Genomic DNA, 26,255 nt, shown 5'->3' with positions numbered 1-26,255 from the left:
GGTGGTCAAGCACGACTTCCCCTTGGTGAAGCCATGTTTGAGAAACATCCTTTAGAAATGGAAGTTACGGATGAGGTCCTGATTTCTTTGAAAAGTTCTTAGTTTGGCCAGGATGCGAGGGTCTTCAAAGGTCCCCTTAGTACATACTTTTCTTTCTCATCTTTCTGAAAACAGAGAGACATGAGAAGCTGGTGTTTTGTCTTTTTTTTTCATGTTCTGCTTTTTTTGTTATAGATACTCTGTATGATTCTTCAAACTACACTGGGTTTGTGTTTATTGTAATGCTTTAATGGAAGAAGACATTGCTGTAGAAGACAAAGAATTCCAAAATTTGGCTTGAAAAAAAATGAAGTTTGTTAGGAGATTGAATATTTTGAATGCTAACGGCTGCTGTTATTTTGAAAGGTGCCAAGCAACTTAATGGATGTGAATGTACTGATGGCTGTGCAGCTGCTGATAGAACAAGTTTCAGTAGAAAAGAACACGCAGCTTTTGCAGCAGATGTATCAACACTTGCTTTTTGACTTCAGTATCTGGAACAGCGGGGACTTCCCCTTCAGAATTGGTGAGCTCTGCAACTTGGGCAACTGTGCAGAGACACAGTACCCTTCATGTCACATAAACCTTTATCTGGGTTCTAATAGAAAACTTTATATTGTAGGGCATATACAGTATCTTTCTACCATTATCAAAGACAGTAGAAGAGTCTTCAGGAAGAAATATGGTGTGCAGTTTCTTCTAGACACACTCAGGATTTATTATGGGTATGAGTTTCACCTCTTCTTAACTCCTCCTTATTTTATATTATTTTATGTGGCTGTTGTTTGTTTGTTTGGGGGGTATTTTTGTTTGGTTTGGGTTTTGTTGGTTGGTTGGGGGGGGGAAGGGGGGTTGTTTTGGGTTTTGTTTTTGTTTGTTTTTCCCCAGCATCCTAGAGAGCAAATTAATAAATAAAACTGCAGGTTGGCTTTTGATAGTTGATTTAACTTTCAAAATTCAGGGGTTTTTTTAAATTTTTCCATTTAATTTCTTACTTTTCCATTACTTTAATTTTTATGATAGGCTTATATAAAATTTAGGTCAATGACACTAAAAACACTTGGAAAGGTTGTTAACAAGTCCTTCAACAAATATAACAAGTCATCAGCAAGTTTGGTGATGACACCAAGTTGGGAGGGAGTGTCGACCTGCTGGAAGGCAGGAGGGCTCTGCAGAGGGATCTGGATAGACTGGAAAAATGGGCTGATTCCAATGGGATGAAGTTCAATAAGGCCAAGTGCCGGGTGCGGCACTTTGGTCACAACAACCCCCTGCAGCGCTCCAGGCTGGGCGCAGAGTGGCTGGAGAGCAGTCAGGCAGAAAGGGACCTGTGGGGACTAATGGACAGGAAGCTCAACATGAGCCAACAGTGTGCCCAGGTGGCCAAGAAGGCCAATGGTGTCCTGTCCTGTATCAAAAATAGCGTGGTCAGCAGGACAAGGGCAGTGATCCTTCCCCTGTACTCTGCATTGGGGAGGCCACACCTGGAGTATTGTGTTCAGTTCTGGGCCCCTCAGTTCAGGAAAGACATTGAAGTGCTGGAGCGGGTCCAGAGAAGAGCAACACGACTGGTGAAGGGACTTGAACACAAGACCTATGGGGAGAGGCTGAGGGAGCTGGGCTTGTTTAGTGTGGAGAAGAGGAGGCTTAGAGGTGAGCTCATCACTCTCTATAACTACCTGAAGGGAAGTTATAGCCAGGTGGGGATTGGTCTCTTCTCCCAGGCAGTTAGCAATAGGACAAGGGGGCATGGGCTTAAACTCTGCCAGGGGAAATTTAGGCTGGATGTTAGAAAGAAATTCTTTACAGAGAGAGTGGTCAGGCATTGGAATGGCTGCACAGGGAGGTGCTGGACTCACTGTCCCTGGAGGTTTTTAAACTGAGATTGGACATGGCACTTAGTGCCATGATCTAGTCAATGGACTGGAGTTGGACCAAGGGTTGGACTTGATGATCTCTGAGGTCTTTTCGAACCCAGTTGATTCTGTGATTCAATCTTGTAATTTTATCAACAATGCAAATTAAGTCATAGATCATTATAATTATTAAAAGAGAGGGTATTTATCATTTTAAGCTATTTTGGTTTTTTTATAGCCTTGTAGAATTTGAAGTAGGACTTTTTTAGGAATTGAAAATTTTAGCTTTCAGTCTTGGTGATTTTGGTCTTTATCTGCATGAATGTGGTTATGTCATTGAGGAAGATTGGCTAGAGACCTTGCTCTTTGCTTTAGAGGGTTGGGGTGGGAGGGACCTGAAATCCTGACCTGTATCCAGATCAGTCCAAGTCTACATTTCTGGGCCTTATAGACTGATCTACTATTTCTTATTACTATTTGGTTGCCTTACTTCAGTAAAAATTGGTGACCTGTGCCATGATATATAGGTAGGTGAGAAATTACAAAATTACAAAACTAGCACAACGAAATTACTGTTAATGAGGCATGAAGAACTTCCTTTGCTTTTCATGTCTGTCATGTGTAGCAGTGGCTGTAAAGACAGTGATTTGGCTCCTGACGACCTGAGAACAATACGGACATCCCTCTATGGACTGATCAGGTATTTCCTGAGCAAAGGTGGAACACATGAAGAAATACAGAGCATCGTAGGATACATAGCTGCCACCACTGAAGAGGAGCAGGTATCCAATATGGTCTAAATTAGTTGTTTAAACTTTACGCATTTTGATTTTGTTATTTGGTGTTTAGAAATCTTGTGTCTAGTGTGCTTAAAAGAGGGGGGGGGAAAGTGTTATTAACACAAGCAAAGTGTTATTTGATGCTGAGGCAGGTTATAGGAACACACTCAAAAACTGACGGTGCTCTGCAGATGGCCATACTTTACAGGTTATTTTTTTTCCCTGAAGGGGGCAGAAAGGACATGATATGTAACACTGCCATTAGAAAAATTCTCTTAATTTACAAAGCCAAATTAACTGGACTTCAACTCATCAGACGTTGTAATGATGTCGTTTCTATTTTGTAAATGCCAACTGAACTTGAACTCTAATTACAGTTTGATAAGGTGTCCTATATAGAGGGAAAAAAAGGTATCAAAAAAATGTAATTTTAAATGCAGTAATATTGAGTAGACAAAATGTCAATTTTGCCTTTGGCTTGTTACAAAGTATCGAAGCCAATAAAACGTCCCCCAAATGGAGTATGCAGTCTGAATGAGCTGTGGATTAATTTAGTTGTCTTAATTTTATAGCTCTATGGAATTCTGGATGTTCTCTTCAGCCTACTTCATTCCAGCCCAGCCCCAGACCAGCTTTTTTTACTGCTCTTTGAACCAGGGAATGCTGATATTCTCTACGCTCTGTTATTGCACCAAAGATACTCTGACAGACTTAGAGAACTTGTTTTCAAGGTAATGAATTGAATTATATGTTCTTAAATCGATCAATTGAACATAAATTTGTGGTTTTGTCTGTAGTCTGACACTGCAGACGTGCATGCAATTGCAAAGATACTCATCCTCCAAGTTTTATTTTTTTCTTTTCTGTTTTCTTAGCTATTCTGTTATTGTTTACTGCCATAGTCGCAATGGAATTAGTGTTCTCTTAAAGTATTGATACCTTTAAAAAAACAGTCCATGTTGCTTGAGTTAGCTTACAAAGTAAACTTAAAAACAGTGGACCAGCATGTTATATCATACATATGAAGTTGAAGAGGTCTGGATGCTCCCTTGTGTTTATTTTGCATTTGTGTGTGCTTTTTCTTGCAGATTGTGGAAGAGATGCTGAAATGCACTAAGGTTTATGAACGTAGTAAGCACAGAATGAGACTCAGGGAGGTGGGGTACTCTGGACTGGGGCTCCTTCTGAATGAATCTGCACTTACTGTTTCTCTTATCAAAAACCTTCTTAACCAAGTTCTGTATGCAGGTAATTGGCAAGTGTTGTGTCTACCATTAATAAACTCCTGCTGCTCAGATGCAAACTTATTGATTTTGTTTGTTTGTGTTATGTTTTGTTTTCAAGGAAAACCAGAGCTGTTACTTTACAGAGCTTTTCTATTCAAGGTTCCCATTAGTCTCAGCTAATATTGTGTTAGTTCCCTGAAGTTTGTTCCCTCTACTACCCCTGAATGTAGCAGTGACCTCCAAGGCAATTTGTAATATTTAGCTGTCACATTCTCTTGCATGATATAATTTGTGTTGTTTTTTCTTTCTGCCCTACAGATCCTGCTGTGAATTATAAAGATCTCCTAGCTGTAGTACATCTGGCTCATAGATCAGATATAAACATGAGAGTGGTCATCTGCAGAAAGGTTAGTAGTCTGCTTTAAACAGGAATACTGTCCTTTAAGCCCGTAAGCTGTACAGAATCACAGAATATTAGGGATTGGAAGGGACCTGGAAAGCTCATCCAGTGCAATCCCCCCATGGAGCAGGAACACCCAGATGAGGTTACACAGGAAGGTGTCCAGGCGGGTTGGAATGTCTGCAGAGAAGGAGACTCCACAACCTCCCTGGGCAGCCTGGTCAAGTGTTCTCTTACCCTTACTGAGAAGAAGTTTCTTCTCAAATTCAAGTGGAACCTTTTGTGTTCTAGTTTGAACCCATTGCCCCTTGTCCTGTCGTTGGTTGTCACCGAGAAGAGCCTGGCTCCATCCTCCTGACACTCACCCTTTCCGATATCTTAATTATTTGAGGCTTTATTTGTTGCTACTGCTTTCTTTAGCAATGATTTACCTTAAAAATGAAGCCCATCTGTCACTTAATGTTGAATTTTCTGTATCCAAGTCCTTTTAAGAACCAAAACACACAGCAAAGCCTCTGTCATGGTTCTCAAATAGCTGCATTTTCTACAAGTTAGAGATTGTAGACTCCTTGAGATACTGAGTTTTCTCAAAGGATGCGTAAGACCATGATCAAAGTTTTGTATTCTTAATATCTTTTTTCGAAATTTCTAATGAGAAAAATTATTTTATGGCTTGTTTGCTTATTATTAACGGATTGTGGCTCTTTTACAAGAGCCTTAAAAAAGGCAAAAAGTTGTAGATTGTAAAATGACTAATTGCAAAGCTAGAATGAGTGCAGTTACACACCAAAATTAATGTATAATCATGGGATGTCTTCTGCTGTCCTCAGGTCTTGCACCTTTTGCATTCCCAGTTGGATGCAGCACAGCAGATTTCTCAGCAGCTGGGCTGGCAGGACACTTTGATTCGACTGTTCCTGAAAGAAAACTCAGTTGTCCAGATTGGCTTGAAAGAGACCAGGGCTGATTCCTCAAGGGAAGAGGAAAAAAAGCTTCCTGCTGAAGAGCTTCAGAAACATCAACCTGATAAGACAGAGGGAGACAAAACTGGCAGCTTTGCATGTGTTAATGGTCTGTTTGATCAGTGGAGTTTAGAAGACACCAAATCCCTGGATGTCCCTGCTCATTTCTCTGTCATGCCACTGGAAGACGCGTCCACAGCAGAGATGTCTTTTAGGCTGGAGGAGCGGGAGGAATTGTGGCACAACAATCCTTCACATTTGAGCTTAGATCTCTCCAGTGTTGACTCTTACGAACTGGCGGACGTTGCAAATCGGCTGACAGACAGCCAGCCCAGCACACCCTCACCCATAGAGAACACAAAGTCGTTCTCTGGGCAGCCCGACAAAGAGATGGCTCTTTCAAATGATGTGGGCTTTGCCGCCGATCTTTCTTTATTTGAAAACCAAGGAGTAAGTAATGCACTCTGTGTGGTTAATTTTTCCAAATGTCTGCAATTGCTGTTTATTTTTTTCATAATCTTCCTAATACATAATTATTGTAGGGTTTTTTTCCCCTCCTATCTTCCAACAGAAGAGCAAACAATATAGCTATTTTATAGAGGTACTTCCTTTTGTAACATATCTCCTTTTTATGGTTCTCTGGTTGGAATAGCTTTGATGTTAAAACAAAGAAAACTACAAACTCCCCCCTTCTCCTATATTTCAACATCCTTTATCTTCCAGAGGAGGCATAGAGCAGACTAAAGGTCAGGTTGAAATAATTATGTAGGAATCAAGTCAGTATGTATTACAACATACAAGCAAGCCATGGTCTCTTATCTTTGCATTTGCATATATGTGGCCATTGTACTTTAGACTGCAGAGTTTTCAAAAACACCGAAGCATGCAAACGTAGACTGTGATGAAGGAGAAAGGTTTTGGAGGTTGTCTAGACTAGAAAGGCTGTAAATATTTCTGTTCTTTTGTAGGGGGGTGATACTGAACTCATACAGTTACTTACAGACATCCTACTGTGTATAATGTGGAAAGGCATTGAAAAATCTGATGCTGCTGCTTGGATTGAGAGAGGGCAGGTGTTTTCTGCACTGACCAAACTGGGGATGTCTAATGAGTTGCTGCGACCTTCTGATGAAATAAAACTCAAGTGAGTGTCCAGTTCAAGAATGGATTGTTTCGTCTCTTTTGAGGGAAAACAGGGAAAGGGGCTTTAGTGAAGCAGGGAAGGGGCGGGTGTTTCACAACAAGCTGTACTTTTCTTCACATACTGTCAGAAGTATATTCTGCTACCTATTTAGTAGTGTCACATGGTGATAAGGTTTTGAAAATGTATTGCTGGTTTCGTGAGCTTTTCGAAATCTCTTTTACCTTGTTGACTTATCGAGAAGATGACAGTTATGTCACTGCAGACTAAGATGCTCAATTAAATACTTAACTGGATTTTTTTAGGCCACTTACACTTAGAACATATAATAATTACTTTGGGATTTTGTTTTCCATGCAGCTTACTGGAGAAGATGTTAGAATGGTCAGTCACTGACAACAGAGATTCAAAAGCTCTCCCTGCACATGCTGAAAATGCCTTCATGCTCTTGCTAATTGTACAAGATTTCCTGCAGGCAGAAGGACTAGTTAATTCAAATTTATGGACAGAAAAGGTACAGTAACTGCATAATGGAGGTACTGTATATGGGCTGAAATAATACTGAAAAAGTTGTCAGCTTGGATACTGCTGTTCCTTCTAGGCTTGTTTTTAAATGGTAGATACTACAGTGAGTGTCTGCAGTGGAATGAGTTAGATTGCCCCTTAAGGAGTTAAAAAGAGTGAATACTTACTACAGGGAATATAGTTAATTTTGCAAATTAAATAGGCCTATAAGTGGCACTCTTTATTGAAAATCCAAGTATTTTCAGACTGGAGAGGTATTTAGAAAATTTAGGAGCTAATGAAACAGTGTCAGTTGTAGCCTAAGCAGATTTTGCACCATTTAGCAGCAGGTATGATGCATTGTGTGTGTCCTGAATAAAAAAAACAGCCAAAACTCTGCTCTCAGTTGCAAGCTGAGAAATGTCACTTCTGGGCTTTGACCCCTATTGGAAGTTCAGCATAAGTTTGTGCATATATATGCAAATAGCTCAATTTTCTATATCAGAGTCAGAAACGTGAGATCTGTGGAAGAAAATTACTAGTCAACACAATAGGTAACGTAAAGAAGCTTTCTGCCATCTGGCTCTTTCTCCTGCCTTTTAGATCCCCATCATTTGCCTCAACATTTGTGTTGTTTCTGGCAGTAGTCTTGTTTCCTTTGCTGAGTTGTCATTGCTTTTCCATTTTTCAAGGCTAAAGGGGAGAGGCATTATATGGAGCCACCATTATTTCATGAGAAATCCTGAAAAAATCAGGTTTTTTAAGGCTACTCTTTTTGGAAAAAAAAAAAATAAGTGTGATATTAAGAGTTATCAGCACAGTAATTCCTAAACTGTTCTCTAAAATGCCTGCTTATAAGTAAACATAGCTTGATCTCAAAGCTTTTAATCATTTGGTTTTAAAAAGTCTCTTCTTGGTAAAAGCTTTGCCTTCTGTTGTGATCTGGCTTTGTGAAATCTAATGAGAAACGAGATCTGAACTTTGGAGTAATGAGAGCTGTGCTTATTGCCAAGTCTGAATTGAAAATTACACTATTTTCATAAATTATCTTCCCCTGTGCCTGGGGAGAATTTAATACACTGTAATGTTCTAAGCAGGGCAACCTTCAGTCTGCCACAGAAGCATTCCTGTGATTCTGGGGCTTAACAGAAGAATTCTTTTACATTTCAGTAATTTATTAGGGAATGTATGAAGGTATAGTGGTTTTAAGCAAATACATCTGGATAGTGAAATGTGCCATTTACCTGCAAATACCTACCCTGGTGTAGAAATACTGACAGAAACGATTGCCTCCTATATTTTTTAAAGACATTTATAGCTTGTTACACAGTTTCAGGTGTTTCACTAAATCAGATATTCATGAAAGAAGCCTTGTTTTCCTTCTCAAGGCACTCTGTACATTGCTATTGCTGGTAAATTACTGGCATTACAGTCAAATAATTTAAAATACAAAGCAAAAGAATAAAGTCCTACATATACTAAACGCAGAAATTGCAAGTTGGTGTGAGATCTGTGCTATTTAGTAATAGTGTCTTTTCAGTTGTAGTAATCCTACTTGTGGAGTCTTTAGCTTTCCTAAGGAAATGACATTTACTGGACATCAATTATAGGAAAAAACATATGCATATATACCATATGTTGGTTTTGGCTTTATTCAGGGGAGACACTTAAGTTTACCGTATGGGGCTAGAGATATTTTTTTGTAGTCAGGAATTGTTTTGCAGTGCGGTGTTCTGGGATAATTTTCTGGATTTGGTTAAATTAGAACTGTGAACACAGCCTCTTCTTCAGCTAGTTGAAATTATTGTGTTTCCAGCTGGAGTAGCTGTTGTGAATTTTATTTCACGCCAGTCTGTTTTTACAATAGCTCTTGGAAGAACTAGTGACTCTCATGGACAGCCTGTCCGTCTGGTACTCTGCTGGCCCAGAGGCAAACAGGCTTTCACAGGTACAAGTCCGGTTGCTCCTTGGATTCATTGCACAAGATAACTTACAGGTGGGTGGCAAATGTTTGTTGTAACTGTTGTGGTTTATGAGTGTCGAGGTTTTGATTGTGGGGTGACAATAAAACTGTGGCAGATGTATTGTTAACCTCCTCTCCCCCACAACTTCCACCTTCAGCTCCTCCCTCTCCTCCCTTCCCACTCGGGACAGGCGATTGGGAGGGAAAGAAGGACAGAGAGAAGAGAGTTGGAAAAAATAAAATGTCTTACCAATGCTACTGATAAAATAGAGAAAATAATACAAAATATAGAAGACCAATCTTGAAAGTCCCAGAAAGTGCTCTGGCAGATGTGGGGCTGGCACCCGAAGTCCTGGACTGGACTCTGCAGCCAACCGGAGCTGGATTCAGTCTGTCACTGGCCTCAGTTCGCAGGAATGACTCACAAGGTCCTCTCCTAATGTCGGCCATAAGGAAAAGGGACAAGATCCTTGTGATCTCCCACTTTTATATGAAGTATCATGTGAATGGATGTTATACTCAGTTGGTCCATTTTTGGTCACCTATTTCTCCTTGCCCCTCTCGTGAGATGTGCATCCATCCTTATCAGTGACCTTGCATACCGTTGCTATGTCTACCAAAATATGTATCTGGCTTTTCAGGAAAGTGCAGCTTATATAAGAAGGCTTTAGCTGGCATCTAGTGAGTCTGATGGCAGTCCTTCCTCCTTGTACAGGGAAGATGTTTGCCTTAATTCTTACCATTTGCAAATTTACCCCGCAGTCGTGCCAATGTGCACCTTCCGAGCATGAGAACGAGGTAGAGGCCAAGCTGTTGGTAGCTGGGACTATGTAGACACTACTAGTGGCAGTAAGATAGTGATTCTGATTGTGACTTTTTGTTTCTACCATAAAATACATCTATTTGTAGTTTGGGGTTTATGTATTTTAAGTGCACGTGAACCTGGACTGTTCTGCCAAATCAACATTTGGAGCAAAGTTAGCAGGGCTGTGCCTGGAATGAGCCCTTCAGAAAAGCCAGGCCTGCTAGTTTATGTTTGGGATTGTCTTAATGCAGCTGTTTGTGGTTGCAGTGTACTCAGGTTCGGTCTATTACAGGATGGATAAGTGGTCAGTGTCCATATTTGATGGATGTGTGCCTTAGGCTTCCCAGGATGCAGCCAGAATATGTACACATTCCTGTGCTCGAAATCACTATTTTGAGTGTTGCATTCATTTTTTGTTGTTTTTCTGTGTAGGTCTGTGCTATGGCAGCAGCCAAACTAAACACACTTCTTCAGACCAAAGTAGTTGAGAGCCAGCCCGAAGCGTGCTACATCCTGGGGAAGCTGGAAGGCATCTTGAGTAGATCAATTGAAAAGAAGACAGAAACTTACTCATTTTTGATTCCCCTTGTTCGGACATTGGTATCCAAGATTTATGAACTTCTTTTCATGAACCTGCATCTCCCTTCATTGCCTCCTACCAATGGCAGCCCATCTTTCTTTGAGGATTTTCAAGAATACTGCAGCTCTGCTGAGTGGCAAGTGTATATTGGCAAATATGTAAGTAGTAGATTATTTTCCATCATTTTCCCTCTCTTTTTAGCCATGAAAGCAGAGAAACTCGTTCAGAAATCACATTGTGCTTTTTGTTTTGCTGGAACCAGATTATTCCAAATATGAAGCAATATGAAGAGAATTCATTCAGACATGATCACGAGCAGATGACACTTTATTGGAGGGATTGTTATGAAGCATTTATGGTGAACATGCACAAGCGAGACCGGGAGAGAGGAGAAAGTAAGCTTAAATTTCAGGTAAGGTTTTGAGGGAGTGCAAGTTTCTCTTAGAATTATCTTGGGAGTTGCCTTCTAAAAGATGGAGAAACTGAATTCCAGGATGCTTCAATTCAAGTGATTGCAGGCAGGTTGATTATTTTAAGATTTTATGGGCAATGTGACTTGATACACTTGTAGGATATGCTTTTTAATTATGTTCTTTCTATTTAAGAGTCTTATCTGTAAGCAGAATTATTTAAGAACATGAGGCCTTTCTCATAGTGCAGCAACCTGGAATTATGCTCATATATAAGCTGCATGTTCTTTTACTTTGGTTTGAATTATTAAAATCTCTTATCCATTATGAGATGAGTCAGCGTGTGTGGTGTGTGTTTATGTTTTGTTTTGTGTGGGTTTTTTGTTTGGTTTGGTTTCGTTTTGTTTCATGTTTGTTTGTTTGTTGTTTTTGGTGGTAGTTGTTGTTTACCCTATTTCAATACAATGAAAGTGCTGAAAATAATGAACAGCTCTTATTTAACATTAAACTTTTGGAAAAACTGTTTCTCAACTGACTCAGTTTAAGCAGTAGAATTAACCAGTAATTACAGCAAATATAGCTAAGTTACATTTCTCTTGTTTTCTCTTTGTCTACTTAATAAGGATCCTTATAGTAAGTCCTCTTTTATTCAAGTAGCTAAAGGAAGGATAGAATATGAGTCACACTCTAGAACAGGAGTTTAAAGAAAAATCCTACCTATTACAATAGGATTACCATGCTGACCACTTTTCTGATGACGAAGAATTCTTTTCATATGGATTCAGAATTCATGATACTTTCTTCACATTTTAAAGTCAAAGTAGTTTGGTGCCATTTCTTCCAGCACTAAGCTTCTTAAATTTTTCCTTGTAAGCATTACCTTAAATTTTCAGAAATTTTTACCGCTTAGGCTTTGTTGTTCCTTCTTAATTTGTGAGAATTCTTGCAAGCCACAAAACTGTGTTTTCAAAGGTCAGTGTTATTTCAGTGCTAGATCTGTTTTTAATGGTCTTTCAGGAGCATTTTGTGGAACCATTCAGCAGAAAAGCTCGACAGGAAAATCTGCGCTACAACAGTATGTTAAAGCAACTTCATGGTCAACACACAGCTACTCTGAGACAGTGGAGAGCAGCCCAGCTCTACCTCCTCTCTGAACGTGGCCCTTGGGCTGAGATGTAAGAAGTTCTTAAATCAAACTGTATATGATATGTAAAAGGAGTTTGCTCACATGACTAACTTAACTGTTTCATGTGAACCTTGGCAGATTGACTCCGATAACAATTCTTGAGATGTAAAGTTAACATTCAGTGCGTCTTTTATAACGTGTCCTGCATTTAGTTACCAATATGCAAAGTTTGAAGCATAGTGCTGAGGTAGTTTTCTGGGTACTCTTGCCAAGTGACCAAAAAAATTAGTTATCAGTGAAGTGATTGCAAAAACTTTTTGAGACATCCTACAGATTGATGGTTCTGTTGGAAAAGTGAGAACAGACTTGTTAATAAAGACCTTGAGTTTTTATGTGTTAAGTTGGTTTCAGTTTAAAATGATAATAATAGAAAATAAATACTGTTTGCAAAGTACTTTAGGTTGATCAGAACTGCAAGATGAAATATAAAATTAAAATGCAGTTTATTGCATTTCTGTTTTACAGTGTACAAGTGGATGACCAGTATTCTTCTAAATATGTACTCCTATGTGAATTAATTACAAAAGTCTTTACCTTCTTTTAACTGTTTTTATGGATATTCTTGTTTTCCAAGGGAACAGCGTCCTATTCACTGGAAACTTTCAAATGTGGAAAATTTTTCACGTATGAGACTAAAACTGGTGCAGAATTACAACTTCAACTCTCATCAGGATGCTAGTGACCTGAGAGATAATTTAGGTAAAGTTGGATTGTATTTGCTATTTCACTTGGGATTCTTCAGTCTTTATTGAAGAAAGATACACACTTTACTCTTTGTATTTAAGAATTGTATTTAAATACTCTTTGTATTTATTTCCTCTATAGTAAAATATATGACATAAGAGTGGTACTTTCACCTGAAACACCATCTTCCTACTGAGTAGAATTAATTTCCCCTTGTTTATTCAAATGTGAGGTTTTTGTGCCAAAAAGTTAAAGAAAGCCTTTGGTTAAAAATAAACAGTCACACAGCTTTCTTGCGTAAGTTTTTTTCAAGAAAAGGATGCCATGAGATCAGAGTATGCAGGCACTATTTCTTTACAACCATTTAGAGCTTATAATTAAAATGTGTAGATATGAAGCACTTTTTTTCAGAAATATGCCAAACAGCAGAGTTAGGGGTGCAAACTGTTATTTAAGTTAGGTGTGTTGGATGTCAAGACTCGAACCAAAAAAATAACTCTTTTAAACCCAAGTAAGCAAAAAATAAATGCAATGTATTTCCATGAAATCTGCACACTTTAACCATGTTTGACAGAACACTGCAAAATATTTTGTTGGAAATGTCCACATCAAAATTCAGTTTTCTAATGTGTTTGTGTCTTCCTGCTGTACTGTTACGATTTGACATGTGTATCATGTAGTTCAGGGAGTTTCTTTAGTGTTCTGCTTCTCCCAAAGTATCTAAGAAGTCTGGTTATTTTTTACTCAGTTAAAACCAACATCTGGGTAGGAACATCCCCAGGTTCCAATATAACTTGGGGAATGACCTATTAGAGAGCAGCGTAGGGGAAAGGGACCTGGGGGTCCTGGGGACAGCAGGATGACCAGGAAGGCCAATGGTACCTGGGGTGGGTTAGAAGGGGGTGGTCAGTAGGTCAGAGAGGTTCTCCTGCCCCTCTGCTCTGCCCTGGTGAGACCACACCTGGAATATTGTGTCCAGTTCTGGCCCCTCAGTTCCGGAAGGACAGGGAACTGCTGGAGAGAGTCCAGCGCAGGGCTACAAAGATGCTGAAGGGAGTGGAGCATCTCCCGTGTGAGGAAAGGCTGAGGGAGCTGGGGCTCTGGAGCTGGACAAGAGGAGACTGGGGGGTGACCTCATTAATGTTTACAGATATCTAAAGGGTGAGTGTCATGAGAATGGAGACAGACTCTTCTTGGTGACAGCCAACAGTAGGACAAGGAGTAATGGGTTCAAACTGGAACACAAGAGGTTCCACTTAAATTTGAGAAGAAACTTCTTCTCAGTGAGGGTGGCAGAGCCTGGCCCAGGCTGCCCAGGGAGGTTGTGGAGTCTCCTTCTGTGCAGACATTCCAACCCGCCTGGACACCTTCCTGTGTAACCTCATCTGGGTGTTCCTGCTCTGGCGGAGGGATTGCACTGGATGAGCTTTCCAGGTCCTTTCTGATCCCTAACATTCTGTGATACTGTGATTTGACAGCAGAAGATACACTCAGGAGTTCAGCTTTCCCAAAGTGTTGTAGCAAACATTTTGTGAGCTGCAATATCTGTTTCTGACAGGTGTGCACCAGACACAGCCTTCTAGTGACTCTCTGCTGCTGGAGGTGGTGAAGCAGGTGAAAGTGAGTGACTTGGAAGATGATATTCTTGAACTACCAGAAGAAGACACTGCAGCCAGTTCCAATTTGTAAGTACAGCAGAATAGGACTGAGGATGTGATGTGCATGCATCTATGTGTGTCTGTGCTGTTGAAGTCCAGCAGAGAAGTGGCGCTTCTTTGAGTGATGCTCATGTATTTTCTTGTACCATAAAGGTAATTAAACGCTTGTTTGTGGTGTGTCACGTCTGCAGACTCCTAGGTAATCATTACTTCAGATACTTGTGAAGGTAACTTTAGTCACATGAACCAGGACTTAGCTCTGCTCTGGGCCAGATAATTTAAGCACCCAGCAATTAAATAAGAAAGGGAAATGCAGCCTCATGTTTTTGTACTTCAGGGGAGGTCAAGTCCATTGTGCCCGAGACTGAAATATCAAGCCTGAAGAGTGCTGCTATGAAATTTTAATGCCATTCAAATGTAATTATTTTCTGAACTGTACTCTTACCAAGTACCCAGGCAACTGTGTAATCTTCCTAACACTTAGTGGTATTTTTATAGGGATGAGAAGGATGAGCAAAGTCAGAAAGAAAAGTTGATATTGTCTGAAGACTGTGAACTCGTTACAGTAATTGATGTGATACCTGGCAGGCTGGAGATCACTACCCAGCACATCTATTTCTTTGACAGCAGCATTGAAAAAGAGGAAGGTGAGTGTGATCAGTGTCTCTTTCTGTTCAGTGCAGTTCAGCATTCTGTTTTCAGTAGGCTGAGTTGGATTTTTTTTGAGACTGAGTGTCAAACTAATTGTGAAGAGACAAGTTGTGCATCGGTACTTGAAATTAATATTGTACTTGGTGATCAGTAGCTGGCTGATCCCTTCAGAATCAAGAATCTGGAGTTGTACTTGCTGAGCTGCTAAATGGATTCACCATTCTGAATATTTCTTTAAAAAATTAACCTATTAAAAAAAATTAAGTTTGACTACAAAATGTCATTACCTCTAAATTTTTGCTTAAATGGCACCTCCATGTTCTCCCTGACAAATGTTTCACTTTTACATTGATCAAAAAGTTGTAGTAAGTGATGATTAAAAGGCAGTAGTATGTGAACATCAATCACGTACACTAATTCAGTGAACTTTAATAGAATATACATAGTTGAGTATGAAAACAGTGAACTGAAATGTTTGACAAATACTGGTAAAATTTTCAAAACCAGTATGTCAAGTAGTTGACCTTTTGGGAATTCTAAACATAAAAGCCTCTATTCAAGCCTGTTTAAGAGACTGAAGGGGGTTGGTGCATATTTTTTATCAACAGAATACATTTATAAAGTGACTTTGATCAGAAAGCAAAAACAATTATACACTCCATCAGATATTCCCTGCTGCCTCTTTCTTTCAGTAGAACAATAGCTGAAGTTACATTTTCCTAGTAAGACGGTTAATCAAGCCGCACATAAAATTGACCTTTTCTAGGAATAACTCCGGGGTTATTGGAAATGATACTGCATTATGTCTAAATGAAAGGTTTTTGATATAAGCCCAGTCAACAATCAAAATTGTCTTCCTAGGAGTAGGTTTTGATTTCAAATGGCACCTTTCTCAAATTCGAGAGATCCATTTGCGTCGGTACAACCTGAGGAGGTCAGCTTTGGAGATCTTCCTGACCGACCAAACCAACTATTTCCTCAACTTCAATAAGGAGGTAGGCAGTGGCAGTGGCTCCTGGTGGCAGTGGTTCAGCTCTTAACTCCAAGAGGTCGCGCGCAAGGGGCGGAGCCTCGACGAGAATCTGTTTTTTACAGACTGATCAGATTTGACTGTGGGCATTCCAGAAGCTTCTCTGCACCCCCACCCTGGCTGTGGGTGTCCCTGAAGCTTCCAAACATCCCCCACACTGGCTGCGGGTGCCCAGCGGCTCCCTGGTGCCTCGGCGCTCCCTTCTCTTAATGACATTGGCCAGTGGGCTCTGGGGTCAAACAAAAGAAGCTGTTGGCCTCAAGCAGCAGAGAGAAAGGGAGATATGTCTACTCCTTCCATATCAAAGGAGGGAGGGGGAGAGAGGGGGCTTGCATTCTGCCACAGTCGGTCTATGAATAGCTCCTATAAAATGTTGTGGAGAGTTGGGTTTGTGGGTTTTGTTTGTTCGTTTTTAGCAAATAAACCTTTGCAATAATTTTGTAGGAAAAACATTGGTATAATTTTATTTGAACAGCAGCAGTATTTCCTAGAAGACTTCTGTGGCAAAAGTGATTTTTCTGTGTAGCATCTACACAAAAGTAAAAAAATCTGCTTCATGTTATTTGTTGCCTTTGTATCCTATAATTGAAGGATGTCATGTCCATCTATGTCCAAATGTTTTATGCAGCAAGATATAGGAGTGTTTAAAGCATAATTGTATTCCATTTATTTCACGTTTTAAGCAGCAGAGAAGTTGTTTACTTGTCAGCTTCAGTCTCTAGAATAATTGTTTTATTCATGCTGCTTTCTAACAGGTACGAAACAAAGTATATAGTCGAATATTGTCACTGCGTTCTCCAAATATTTCTGGGACAAGATCTCCGCAGGAACTTTTTAAAGCTTCAGGTTTGATGCAGGTATGAGACTTCAGCACAAAGGGTCTAAAGCATTCCTCTGCTTCCTGAAGGAGTCCTGGAACATTCTGGACTACGGATTTGGCTTTTTTTCCCCAGTGTTTAGATGGCAACTGCTAATTTCTGTACCTTCAGTCTGGCCCCTGAACTTTCACATGCATATTCTTAGAATCACCGTGTTTCGTTGTGTACAGTCGGTGAGGTAAACGGATGGAGCGGCCTCTTGTTGATGAGATTGTGACAAGGGTTTCAACAAGAGTAGAAAACATGTAGCAGACCTGCTTCTATTTTCAGTCCATGATACTGAGTACTCATTTTGGAACTTTTTTCACTATATGCATGAATAATTTTCCCTGCTACCTTTTCATGATGGGGCTTTCAATGAAACTCATGAAGATTAAGCAGGAAATACGATCTTAAGGGAATTAGTAACATTGGTGTAAAAGGAAAATGTCAAAGTGTCTGTATTACCCTAAATATGGATACATTTTTAAATGTAGTAGATGTGTTTTTAATTTCCATCTCTTCATACCATTCTTGCAGTTGTGTGTCTTTCACTTGCCAATGCTGTTGTCTGGCAGATAAACACTGCCACAACATGTAATTTGCAATAGTGGTATCTTTCATGTAGTGACTTCCATTGTATCTTTTTCTGTTTTTCAGAAATGGGTGAATAGAGAAATATCCAACTTTGACTACCTTATTCAGCTGAACACAATGGCAGGACGAACTTACAATGACCTTGCTCAATATCCTGTGGTAATTAAAAAACAATAATTCTTTGGTTTTTTTGACAGATGTATTTTTTCTATTTTGAAAGATGGATTTTTAATCTCAATTTTATCTTTGACTCTTTTATAGTTCCCTTGGATTTTACGAGATTATACTTCAGAAGAACTGGACCTGAACAATCCTGCAGTCTTTAGAGATCTGTCCAAACCCATAGGGGTAGTAAATGAAAAGAATGCCAAGGCTGTGAAAGAGAAGTATGTACCAGAACACTCTGGTCTATTTCTCTATCTTTTCTGAGCCTTCAGGCTAATAACACATTTCAAAAATAAAGTTGTGACAGTGAAAGTTTTAAAAACTAGTTTTATAACATCTCAGGTGCGTTTGCAAAGGTTATGATTTGTTGTTCCTACTGTATTCAGATTAGTTAGCTTAGACGGCACTGAAAGGACAAATTTTCAATTGTTTCTGAGATGTGGAGATAAAAACACTAAAAGGCTGGAGAAACACTTAAAGACCCAGCCGCTTGCAGAGAGAATACTATGTCCCATGTCTGCTTCAAGATAAGGAATGCAAAATCATACTGTGAGTTGAGCTGCCTGTGCTGAGAGGTAACATTGAACCAGAGTCTGTGCTTCCTGCTCTTTTTTTCAAGTATAGATTATTATCTTTGAAATAAAATATAACTCAGTGACTTCCAGCAACTCCTCCATAGGTGGGAATGACAAGTACTTACTTACACCCACACATCTGTGTCGCAATCCTTCTTTTTTTGCTAGTGTGGGGAGTGAGTGTGCCGTCCGTCATACCACATTGCACCCGTCAGACAGCTTCCAAAACCAGCTTTCTTCAGAAAACTTGAAACATGGAGAATTTTCTTTGAATGATTAGGCTCTGCCCTTGATAGTATTGAAATTGTAGTTAGTCGTACTGCTGGAGAACCAATTTCTCTTACCAGCCTTGTGCCACTGAGCCATATATCAGCCAGATGGTGGCGGGGCACTGTACAGTGAGGTTGCCTGTAGAAAAGTGTCAATTAAATCTCTTTTCTGCATCTTGACACAGTCACACACACAATCTTTTTACCTTTTTTTTTTTTTTTTTTCTTAAATCTTGCAAGAAACTGTGACAAGTCCCTTCAATAATATCTGTACAGCTTAGTGATGTAGGGGGGGTTGTCTGTTGTATTAAGTCATACTAAGTCAGTCCTGTCTTACCCTTTATCCAGTTTCTGACAGCTGATAGCAAATGCCTAGGGAAGAGTATAAGAACAGGTATGCAAAGGCTTCATCTGGTGTACATTTCTGTCTTTCATAAGTCTTTTTCTTAGGGACTTTCAAAGTCAGAATTGAAGTCCTCATGTTTAACAAAACACAATGTATTTTTCTCTTATAGAATGCTGTGATAATTTCTTTTGAATCCTTGCCTCCAATAAGTATAATCTGCATGTCAATCAACTGTAGTGCTCAGTTGTATTTATAAATCTTTGTTTTGTTTTAGATATGAGAATTTTGAGGATCCCCTGGGGATGATTGACAAATTTCACTATGGGACACACTACTCAAATGCTGCTGGTGTCATGCATTACCTCATTCGAGTAGAACCTTTCACAACACTTCATATCCAGCTTCAAAGTGGCAGGTATACTGTGAGCAAATGAGCAGCACCCTCATTTTTCTTCATTACCAGTTTACTGAGGGAATTAACTGAGTCTAACATGGGATTTCTGATGTGCAGGTTTGACTGTGCTGACAGGCAGTTCCACTCTATTCCTGCTACATGGCAGGCGCTCATGGACAACCCCAATGATGTCAAGGAACTTATCCCAGAGTTCTTCTACTTCCCAGAGTTCCTGGAGAATCAAAATGGTAAACTGACTATGCCAAATATTCTCATAGAAAACTGTTCTAGTGTTCTTCACAGAAGAATTGCTACAACCATTTGTGAATGCTGTGGAACACTTCCTATGTAAACTTTATAGTGTGCTTGTAGAAATTACTTTAATCATCATGCTGGCTTCAGATTGTTTAATGAAGACATCAGTTGTGTTAAGCAACAGCCTCAATGTTGTTGATAAATTCAGGGACTTAAGGATGGCTAAAAATAGTGTTGTTTGCCTAATGTAAAATACCAGAGATGATCATTTGGATGTTTGAAAAAGAAAAAAATTACAGCAGTTAATACTGATTAAATAATTAGCAAAAGTTAATATAGGCTGATTAGTATTCTTTTTACTGGGTTCATTGGATGATAGAGTTTGGACATCTTCAAACATGTGAGATCTTTTATTTGCTCTAGGCAACCAACGTATTTTCTTCTTGCTACAGTTACCTTCCAATGTAATGTTAAATCACCTGATTTTAGAGCCTTGTAAGGTTTCAGTGCCCATAACAAGGAAAAAAAAATGACTCATAATGCTGATTGCAAAGACAGCATCCTGCATTCTGATGTGAGACTCCTAGCTAGTTTTTAATTCACACTTATTGCATAGTGAATGGGTTTTCTACCTATTACACAATATAGAAATGGATTTGTATGTGTGATGCTGCTAATTTATTCTGCTAGCTACAATCTACAAGAGTTCTAAGTTATAAAAATTGGAAACATCCAGGTCACACTTTCAAAAGTGATTTAAGTCTTTAGAGTTGTTCTAGTGAAACCTGGTGGGATTTAAGACTTCTTGAAGCCTTGATACTACAACCATTTAAACCTGAAAGTAACTTCGGTCTTATGAATAACCTCATTGAAATGCTTTGGACTCTTAGTCCTCCTAAAAGAAAGCAAATGCAGACCTGTTTACCGGTAGGTATGTAAATGATTAATGCTACTTTAAAGGTCGGGACTTCAGCTTTGGAATAATTTAGGTGCTTCGGACACTTGTTATCCTGTATTATTTAACTTTTTAAACATTCAGGCAGAACTTGCCCTTGGTGGAAGCATTACTGGAAATATACATGAAGAATTTTTCAATATCCTTCCCTTGTATTGAGATAGTAATGCTTTTCAATCTTTATTGAGGTATCAAGATATTTGAAATATTTTGTAGTAACTCTTAAAATTCTCTCAATTCTTCACTAGGTTTTAACTTAGGTCAGCTTCAAATATCCAAAGAGGTGGTAAATGATGTTGTTCTCCCCAAATGGGCCCACTCCCCAGAAGACTTCATTTATAAACACAGGAAGGCTCTGGTAAGCTGGGGTTTATATGTGTGAAATAATGGTAAAGCAGGTACACCTACACATCGTCACTGTGGCTTAAGTGTGAACTACTGAGGCTACATTTGAGCTAGAGTGGTGGTTGTGTTTGACATTACAAGTACCATTAGAACTTTCAGTTGAAAGCGCTGTGTATGTCCATAAAATGCTCAAAAAAAAAAAAAGGGAAGAGCTTGAAGATACGAATCATGGGGGAGTTTGCTGCCCTAAGACACAGAATGCAGAATTAGGTGGGTTTAGGTGATAAGGCTTCCCTTGCTTTTTAAAGATTATGCTTTATGGTTCTAGAGAGCTAGCAGCTTACCTTCCATTGCATATTTGCATTTCAATAGTCTAGATGTGCTGCTGTGCTGGATTAATATTCCCTCTTACTGGCGGTTACTACCCTTAACGCACATGGATATTCTTATACTTCTGCCCTGTACATTGGTGTATACCTAGTTTTGGAATTAAATCTCTTTTGGAATTAAATCTCTTTCACAGAAAATAATAAATAAGAAAGCAGCAGTACTTACTCTTACAAGAGTATTTTTCTGTTCTAGGAATCTGAGTATGTTTCCGCTCATCTTCATGAATGGATAGATCTGATTTTTGGCTACAAGCAGAGGGGACCAGCTGCAGTGGAGGCACTCAATGTGTTCTATTATTGTACTTATGAAGGTACAAAGCAGTATGCTCTCTTGTCATTGCCATCAGACTTGGGGGTTTTCAGTATTAGACAGAAAACACTTGATTTGTGAGCATGCCAGGTAGTAGCATATGGTAAGGCAACAGAATAATAGATGAAGCATAACTTGCAGTTTATCATCAAACAACCAGAATACTTGATTCAGAAATTGCAAACCCGAAATTTTAATAAAGGTGGTTTTTTTAAAGGGCGGCTGTTCCTGTCACTTGTATTTTGTTTCTTAAAGTTCTTGGGGGGTTTTGTTAGTTTCTCATTTGCTTGCTTAAAAGCATTTATGGGAAGAGGTTTCTTGTAGTTTAGGAGACAAGGCAAGTTGGTTAAAAACAACAAATATTGAAGATAAATGATAGACTGTTAATTCCAAAACTGAATTTTGAGTGGCTTTTATATGCAATGTGTTGCATGCATGATGTATATTAAATTTGTTTGATAAGAAAAAAGCCTGCAATTCTTGCACTTACAGATACACTTAAAATTCCACTTACTGAGTGGAGTTTTCAGATTATCTTTAATGTGAAGGCATTGTTTGGAGGCTTTTCTGGAGTAAAATGTGATAACACTGCAATTAAATTAAGTTTCACAACATTTGTTGACCATTATCGGTTCACAATAAGTTGTCTGGATCATGTTCTTTTTCCATTTTTCTACCCTTCATCGTTCTGGTTGTGATCTAGGTGCTGTGGATTTGGATGCTTTAACAGATGAGAAAGAAAGGAAAGCTTTAGAAGGGATGATAAACAATTTTGGGCAAACTCCATGTCAGCTGTTAAAGGTAATGCTCTTTGTTCCCTCTCAATGAGACCTTTGTGCTTAAATCCAACTGAGTAACAAAGGACTTTGGAAAAAGAATGAAAAGATGGTGGTTTCTAAGAGAATAGTGTGTAATTTTAGGAATTTTAAGTCTTTGCTACATTACCACTGCTAAAGGTCACACTGATGGAAATTTAACATACCGTTTTCAAAAGAAATTAATATACTTTACCAAGGGAAATTAGGTGCTCAAGAGTCTATTTTCCCATTGATTATCAATAAGTTTCTGAGTATCATGTGACTTGAACAAATGGATAAATTTGTGTAACCTGATAATCCTTCAAATATTTCTCCTAGGAGCCCCATCCACAGAGGCTGTCAGCAGAAGAGGTAGTGCAAAGACTGACTAAAAGTGACACCTCCACTCTGAATCTCTTTCAGCACCTCACTGAACTGAAGTCATTCTTCATCGAGGTAGATGTTACTTGAAATTTTGTAAAATCTGATCTGAAATTTCTGACGTACTTGAAACAAAAGGTCACAACCTAGATGAAAATAAACATGCTTCCTATTTAAAGAAAACGTTTTTAAAATGCAAATGTGTCTAAAATGAGCTCTGTCTTCTTAATTAGTTTCATAGAGGTTGAATCCCCTAAATTTGTATCTTCTGGCTGCTTGTGTGGGTGTTTTTTGAGTCTTAAGATGCTAAGAAAACTAAGAACATCACTGGTGGCACCTGAGGACTCACTGAACTTGGGAGCTAAACTCCCTGATTTAGGACAGAGCCAGGGTTTCATTTCTGGTGTCTGCAACAAAGCATCCCTGCATGAACTGGATATGTGTGTTCCAGTGCCTTAGAGGACTCTACATGTCTGACGTTACTCCAGAGCCTTTGGGTTTTACTCTCCACAGGTACCAGATTTGTCCTTTAGCTCTTACATATAATCAAACCAAAACTGTGTCCTTTCTCTTAGGGAATCAGTGATGGTGTGCCCATCATCAAAGCTGTCGTCCCCAGGAATCAGGCACGTTCCTTTATTTCTCAGGGAAGCCCAGAGATCTTGGTGAGTTGCATGTGTCAATACTATTCTTAGACTGCAGACAGTCAAATAGGTGTGTATGTTTCATACAACTTGTAGAGAAACACTTCTTAACTGTTCCTATTCAAATGTGTTCCTTTAACCCATAGTGAATGTCAGCTATAAGTTAAATGTTTGTCTTCTGTAGAGAAACCAGGCTGATTTGTTGAATGGCATTTAAGAACTGATGAGACATGAGTGTCAGTTGTCGTGAGGTGTGGTGTAAGTTGCCCACTCAATCCACTTCCATAATAGCAATCAACTTCCTAATGCAGTGCAGCCCAGCTTGAAAATGACAGTTTTTCATGGCACCATTATGTTTATCATTACTTTCCGACCCATATATTAAACTATACTGTATGCCACATATACATACTTCAAAGGCTGGCACTGTTGCTGAAATTAACTTTTGTGCTTACACTATGGCAGATGGCCAAATGATGAAAAGAGGAGAGTGGTTTTGTATTTACATCTGTATGTATGGTCTGCATACGGGCCCTGTGCAATAATACCTTGGTTTTGCAGGAAAGAATATTATTTTCCAATATTCCTACTTTGTAGGTCAAATGTACTATCCTGGCTTAGTGTGGTATGTGCATATATAATTTAGAATTTGGACACGTCTAAAATTCTCATTTTATTTTTTCTAAATATCTAATGAAAATATCCTTGACTATTTACATTCCTTTCTTATTTCTCAGAAATAGAACTGTAGTACAATTTTTTTAAAAATCATCTTCCTGTGTTAATATGTTAACGTTTAATGACTGCTATTTCAAATAAGAGAAGCAGCAGCTGACTGGGTGTTTTGTATTTTACCTCCTTGCTACATGTTCCCTCTCCCTGCTTTCAACTTCTCTGATGTATCTAGAACACACACTATTCTAATTTGGTAATATGTACCACATGTACATTAACTCACCTCAGCTGGACTTTTTTTTTGATTTGTAGATGGAAGTGTAGAAGGCCGTGCTGGATTTTATGCAAACTCCATTGCCATCAAAGGCAAGCAGAAAATATACCTCTGGGTTTCACAGATTTTCCTTTCAAACTTTTTTAGGTAACAGCAAGTCTGAACTGTGTTATTGGAATTCATGGTTGGCTGCCTTATGATAAAAATATCTCCAACTATTTTACATTCATCAGAGATACCACAGTGACAAATCCCAAGTAAGCATGTGATGAGGCGAGGTGCAGATGAATGCATCTACACTAATAAAACACAGTAATTGTTCAGCAGTCAGTGGGTTATACTGTTTTCATTGGCTGAGTTTTCACATAAGAATGCATCTTCTGATGTTCAAGAATATTACCTCTAATCTGTAATACTGTTCTAGTAAAGAGTTATTTAAGTAGTACTTCAAGGTTCTTCATTCTTAGATGTACTTCTAACTTTTAAAAATAAATACTCATCTTTGAATCTGAGATGGTCAGTCTTCATACTTCTTTACACTGTAGTGCAGGTATATGTGGTGGGTTTGCTTCTTTGGTTTTTAGAATATTTTTTTCTTTATTGTAACAATACTTAGTAGGGACATGAGTTATTCATACAGAATCAAATTGCATGAAAGACTGAAAAGATCTAAGGTGAAATCTTGCTTCCACTTGCTGCTGGTAGTGAGAGTATTGCCCTGGATATCAGGTGCCAGAATTTCACCTATTATTTTTTCAGATATAGCCTCCTCTATAGATGGAATTTCTTATTAATTTTTAAGGATATAGGAACTGCAAAATACATTGGTCTGAACTAAAGCGACCCTCTAACTGCTCATCATTTGCCTGCAGAACCCAACGCAGTGTGAGTGGTCCCTTTGCACCGGGGCTGGAGATCACCTCCAAGTTGTTTGCAGTGTCCCATGATGCAAAGCTGCTCTTCAGTGGAGGACACTGGGACAACAGCATCAGAGTGACATCTCTTACGAAAGGCAAGCTGGTTGGACAGCACATCAGGCACATGGGTTAGTAATTGTTTATATCGTGAAATGAAAGGTTTTACTTATTGTGCCTTGGCGTTTGGTCTTTTTGGAAATAATTGTAGCTAGTGCACTCTAGCGGACAAGCCCAGCCGTTATAAAGGAATGGAAGCATAAGAATGTAAGAATATTTGAACCATTATTATACATAAATACTTCAGCGTGACTTTTTAGTCACTGGAGTGATGGTTTAATGTCGTTTCAAAAGAAGGCTTGACTGCTGGTTTTAGGTAGCAAAGGTGGTTAAATCAGGTTGGTACACCTGTACAAGACTTCATTGTTTTATAGTCTCATCAACCCTTATCACAGTGAACTGACTGCAAGTCAGGATACGTTGTTAATGTATTACACGCACATTGGCACTCTGTGGGAAATTAGTCTTAAATATTTATGTGATGATAACTTCATGTTTTCTTTCCTTTATCTAGATATTGTGACCTGCTTGGCAATAGACTACTGTGGAATTCATTTAATTTCAGGCTCCAGAGACACTACCTGCATGATATGGCAAATAGTTCATCAGGTAGGTTATTTAGGCATACTCTGAGAAGCAGTTTCTGAATGCTTTTTTGTGTTCCTCTGTCTTGCTGTGATTGTTTATTGATTTCCTTTCAGGTGGGCAGGGAAGACAGTCCACTAAAATTGATTAGCTTACTAATTTTACTACTCCCATTGTCTTCTGTATTTGAAATATTCACTATATGCATTAGTTACTTTACAGCTGCAGTACAGTATTTCAGAGGCACTCTTAAAGATGTCATAGGTTATTTTCAGGATAGGCAAATATTATTCCCCATTGTACAGATAGAAGAACCAAAAAAGAGGCAGTACTTGGGACTACCTAAATTTGTTAGAACAGTGTTTATAGTTGGGGATTTTTACATTTCTAGGCTGCTGTTCAGTGTACTACTTGCATTTTAGCATTTTGTTTCCTCTGTAGGAAGTACTGATGGCTATACTAGGAGTTAGCAAAGACAACACTAGTCTGTGACCTGGATTTACACGGGCATTTCAGAATTCTTTAATATTGGTCTTGTGCTTTCACACAATGAAAGTGGTTGTGTGATGCATGTGTGTACTCACACACAAAACG

General features: G+C 38.9%; 1 protein-coding gene across 6 annotated transcripts in view; it reads left to right on the top strand.

The window, feature by feature from the left end:
• Window positions 1-26,255, top strand: part of NBEAL1 (neurobeachin like 1) — a 77,658-nt gene that overhangs the window by 43,350 nt on the left and 8,053 nt on the right. For 5 of the 6 annotated variants that reach the window (XR_010473899.1, XM_065069893.1, XM_065069891.1 and 2 more), the window contains 30 exons: window positions 406-565; window positions 662-764; window positions 2,521-2,677; window positions 3,247-3,405; window positions 3,763-3,922; window positions 4,219-4,307; window positions 5,131-5,712; window positions 6,231-6,406; window positions 6,764-6,917; window positions 8,775-8,903; window positions 10,108-10,413; window positions 10,518-10,667; window positions 11,683-11,840; window positions 12,426-12,550; window positions 14,094-14,220; window positions 14,692-14,840; window positions 15,706-15,839; window positions 16,630-16,731; window positions 17,392-17,487; window positions 17,590-17,714; window positions 18,958-19,098; window positions 19,195-19,325; window positions 20,536-20,645; window positions 21,215-21,332; window positions 22,035-22,132; window positions 22,468-22,584; window positions 23,085-23,174; window positions 24,250-24,359; window positions 24,975-25,147; window positions 25,591-25,685. Coding sequence is in view for 5 of the 6 variants with exons in the window: in XM_065069893.1 (XP_064925965.1) it covers window positions 406-565; window positions 662-764; window positions 2,521-2,677; window positions 3,247-3,405; window positions 3,763-3,922; window positions 4,219-4,307; window positions 5,131-5,712; window positions 6,231-6,406; window positions 6,764-6,917; window positions 8,775-8,903; window positions 10,108-10,413; window positions 10,518-10,667; window positions 11,683-11,840; window positions 12,426-12,550; window positions 14,094-14,220; window positions 14,692-14,840; window positions 15,706-15,839; window positions 16,630-16,731; window positions 17,392-17,487; window positions 17,590-17,714; window positions 18,958-19,098; window positions 19,195-19,325; window positions 20,536-20,645; window positions 21,215-21,332; window positions 22,035-22,132; window positions 22,468-22,584; window positions 23,085-23,174; window positions 24,250-24,359; window positions 24,975-25,147; window positions 25,591-25,685 (4,524 nt within the window). In the remaining variant the exon portion in view is untranslated. The remainder of the gene's footprint in view (window positions 1-405; window positions 566-661; window positions 765-2,520; window positions 2,678-3,246; window positions 3,406-3,762; window positions 3,923-4,218; window positions 4,308-5,130; window positions 5,713-6,230; window positions 6,407-6,763; window positions 6,918-8,774; window positions 8,904-10,107; window positions 10,414-10,517; window positions 10,668-11,682; window positions 11,841-12,425; window positions 12,551-14,093; window positions 14,221-14,691; window positions 14,841-15,705; window positions 15,840-16,629; window positions 16,732-17,391; window positions 17,488-17,589; window positions 17,715-18,957; window positions 19,099-19,194; window positions 19,326-20,535; window positions 20,646-21,214; window positions 21,333-22,034; window positions 22,133-22,467; window positions 22,585-23,084; window positions 23,175-24,249; window positions 24,360-24,974; window positions 25,148-25,590; window positions 25,686-26,255) is intronic. The other variant, XM_065069892.1, reaches the window with a different exon arrangement.

This window comes from Columba livia, chromosome 7 (genome assembly GCF_036013475.1).
Source record: "Columba livia isolate bColLiv1 breed racing homer chromosome 7, bColLiv1.pat.W.v2, whole genome shotgun sequence".
Classification (NCBI taxonomy): Eukaryota; Metazoa; Chordata; class Aves; order Columbiformes; family Columbidae; genus Columba; species Columba livia.
This window is presented reverse-complemented; position numbering and strand designations above follow the sequence as displayed.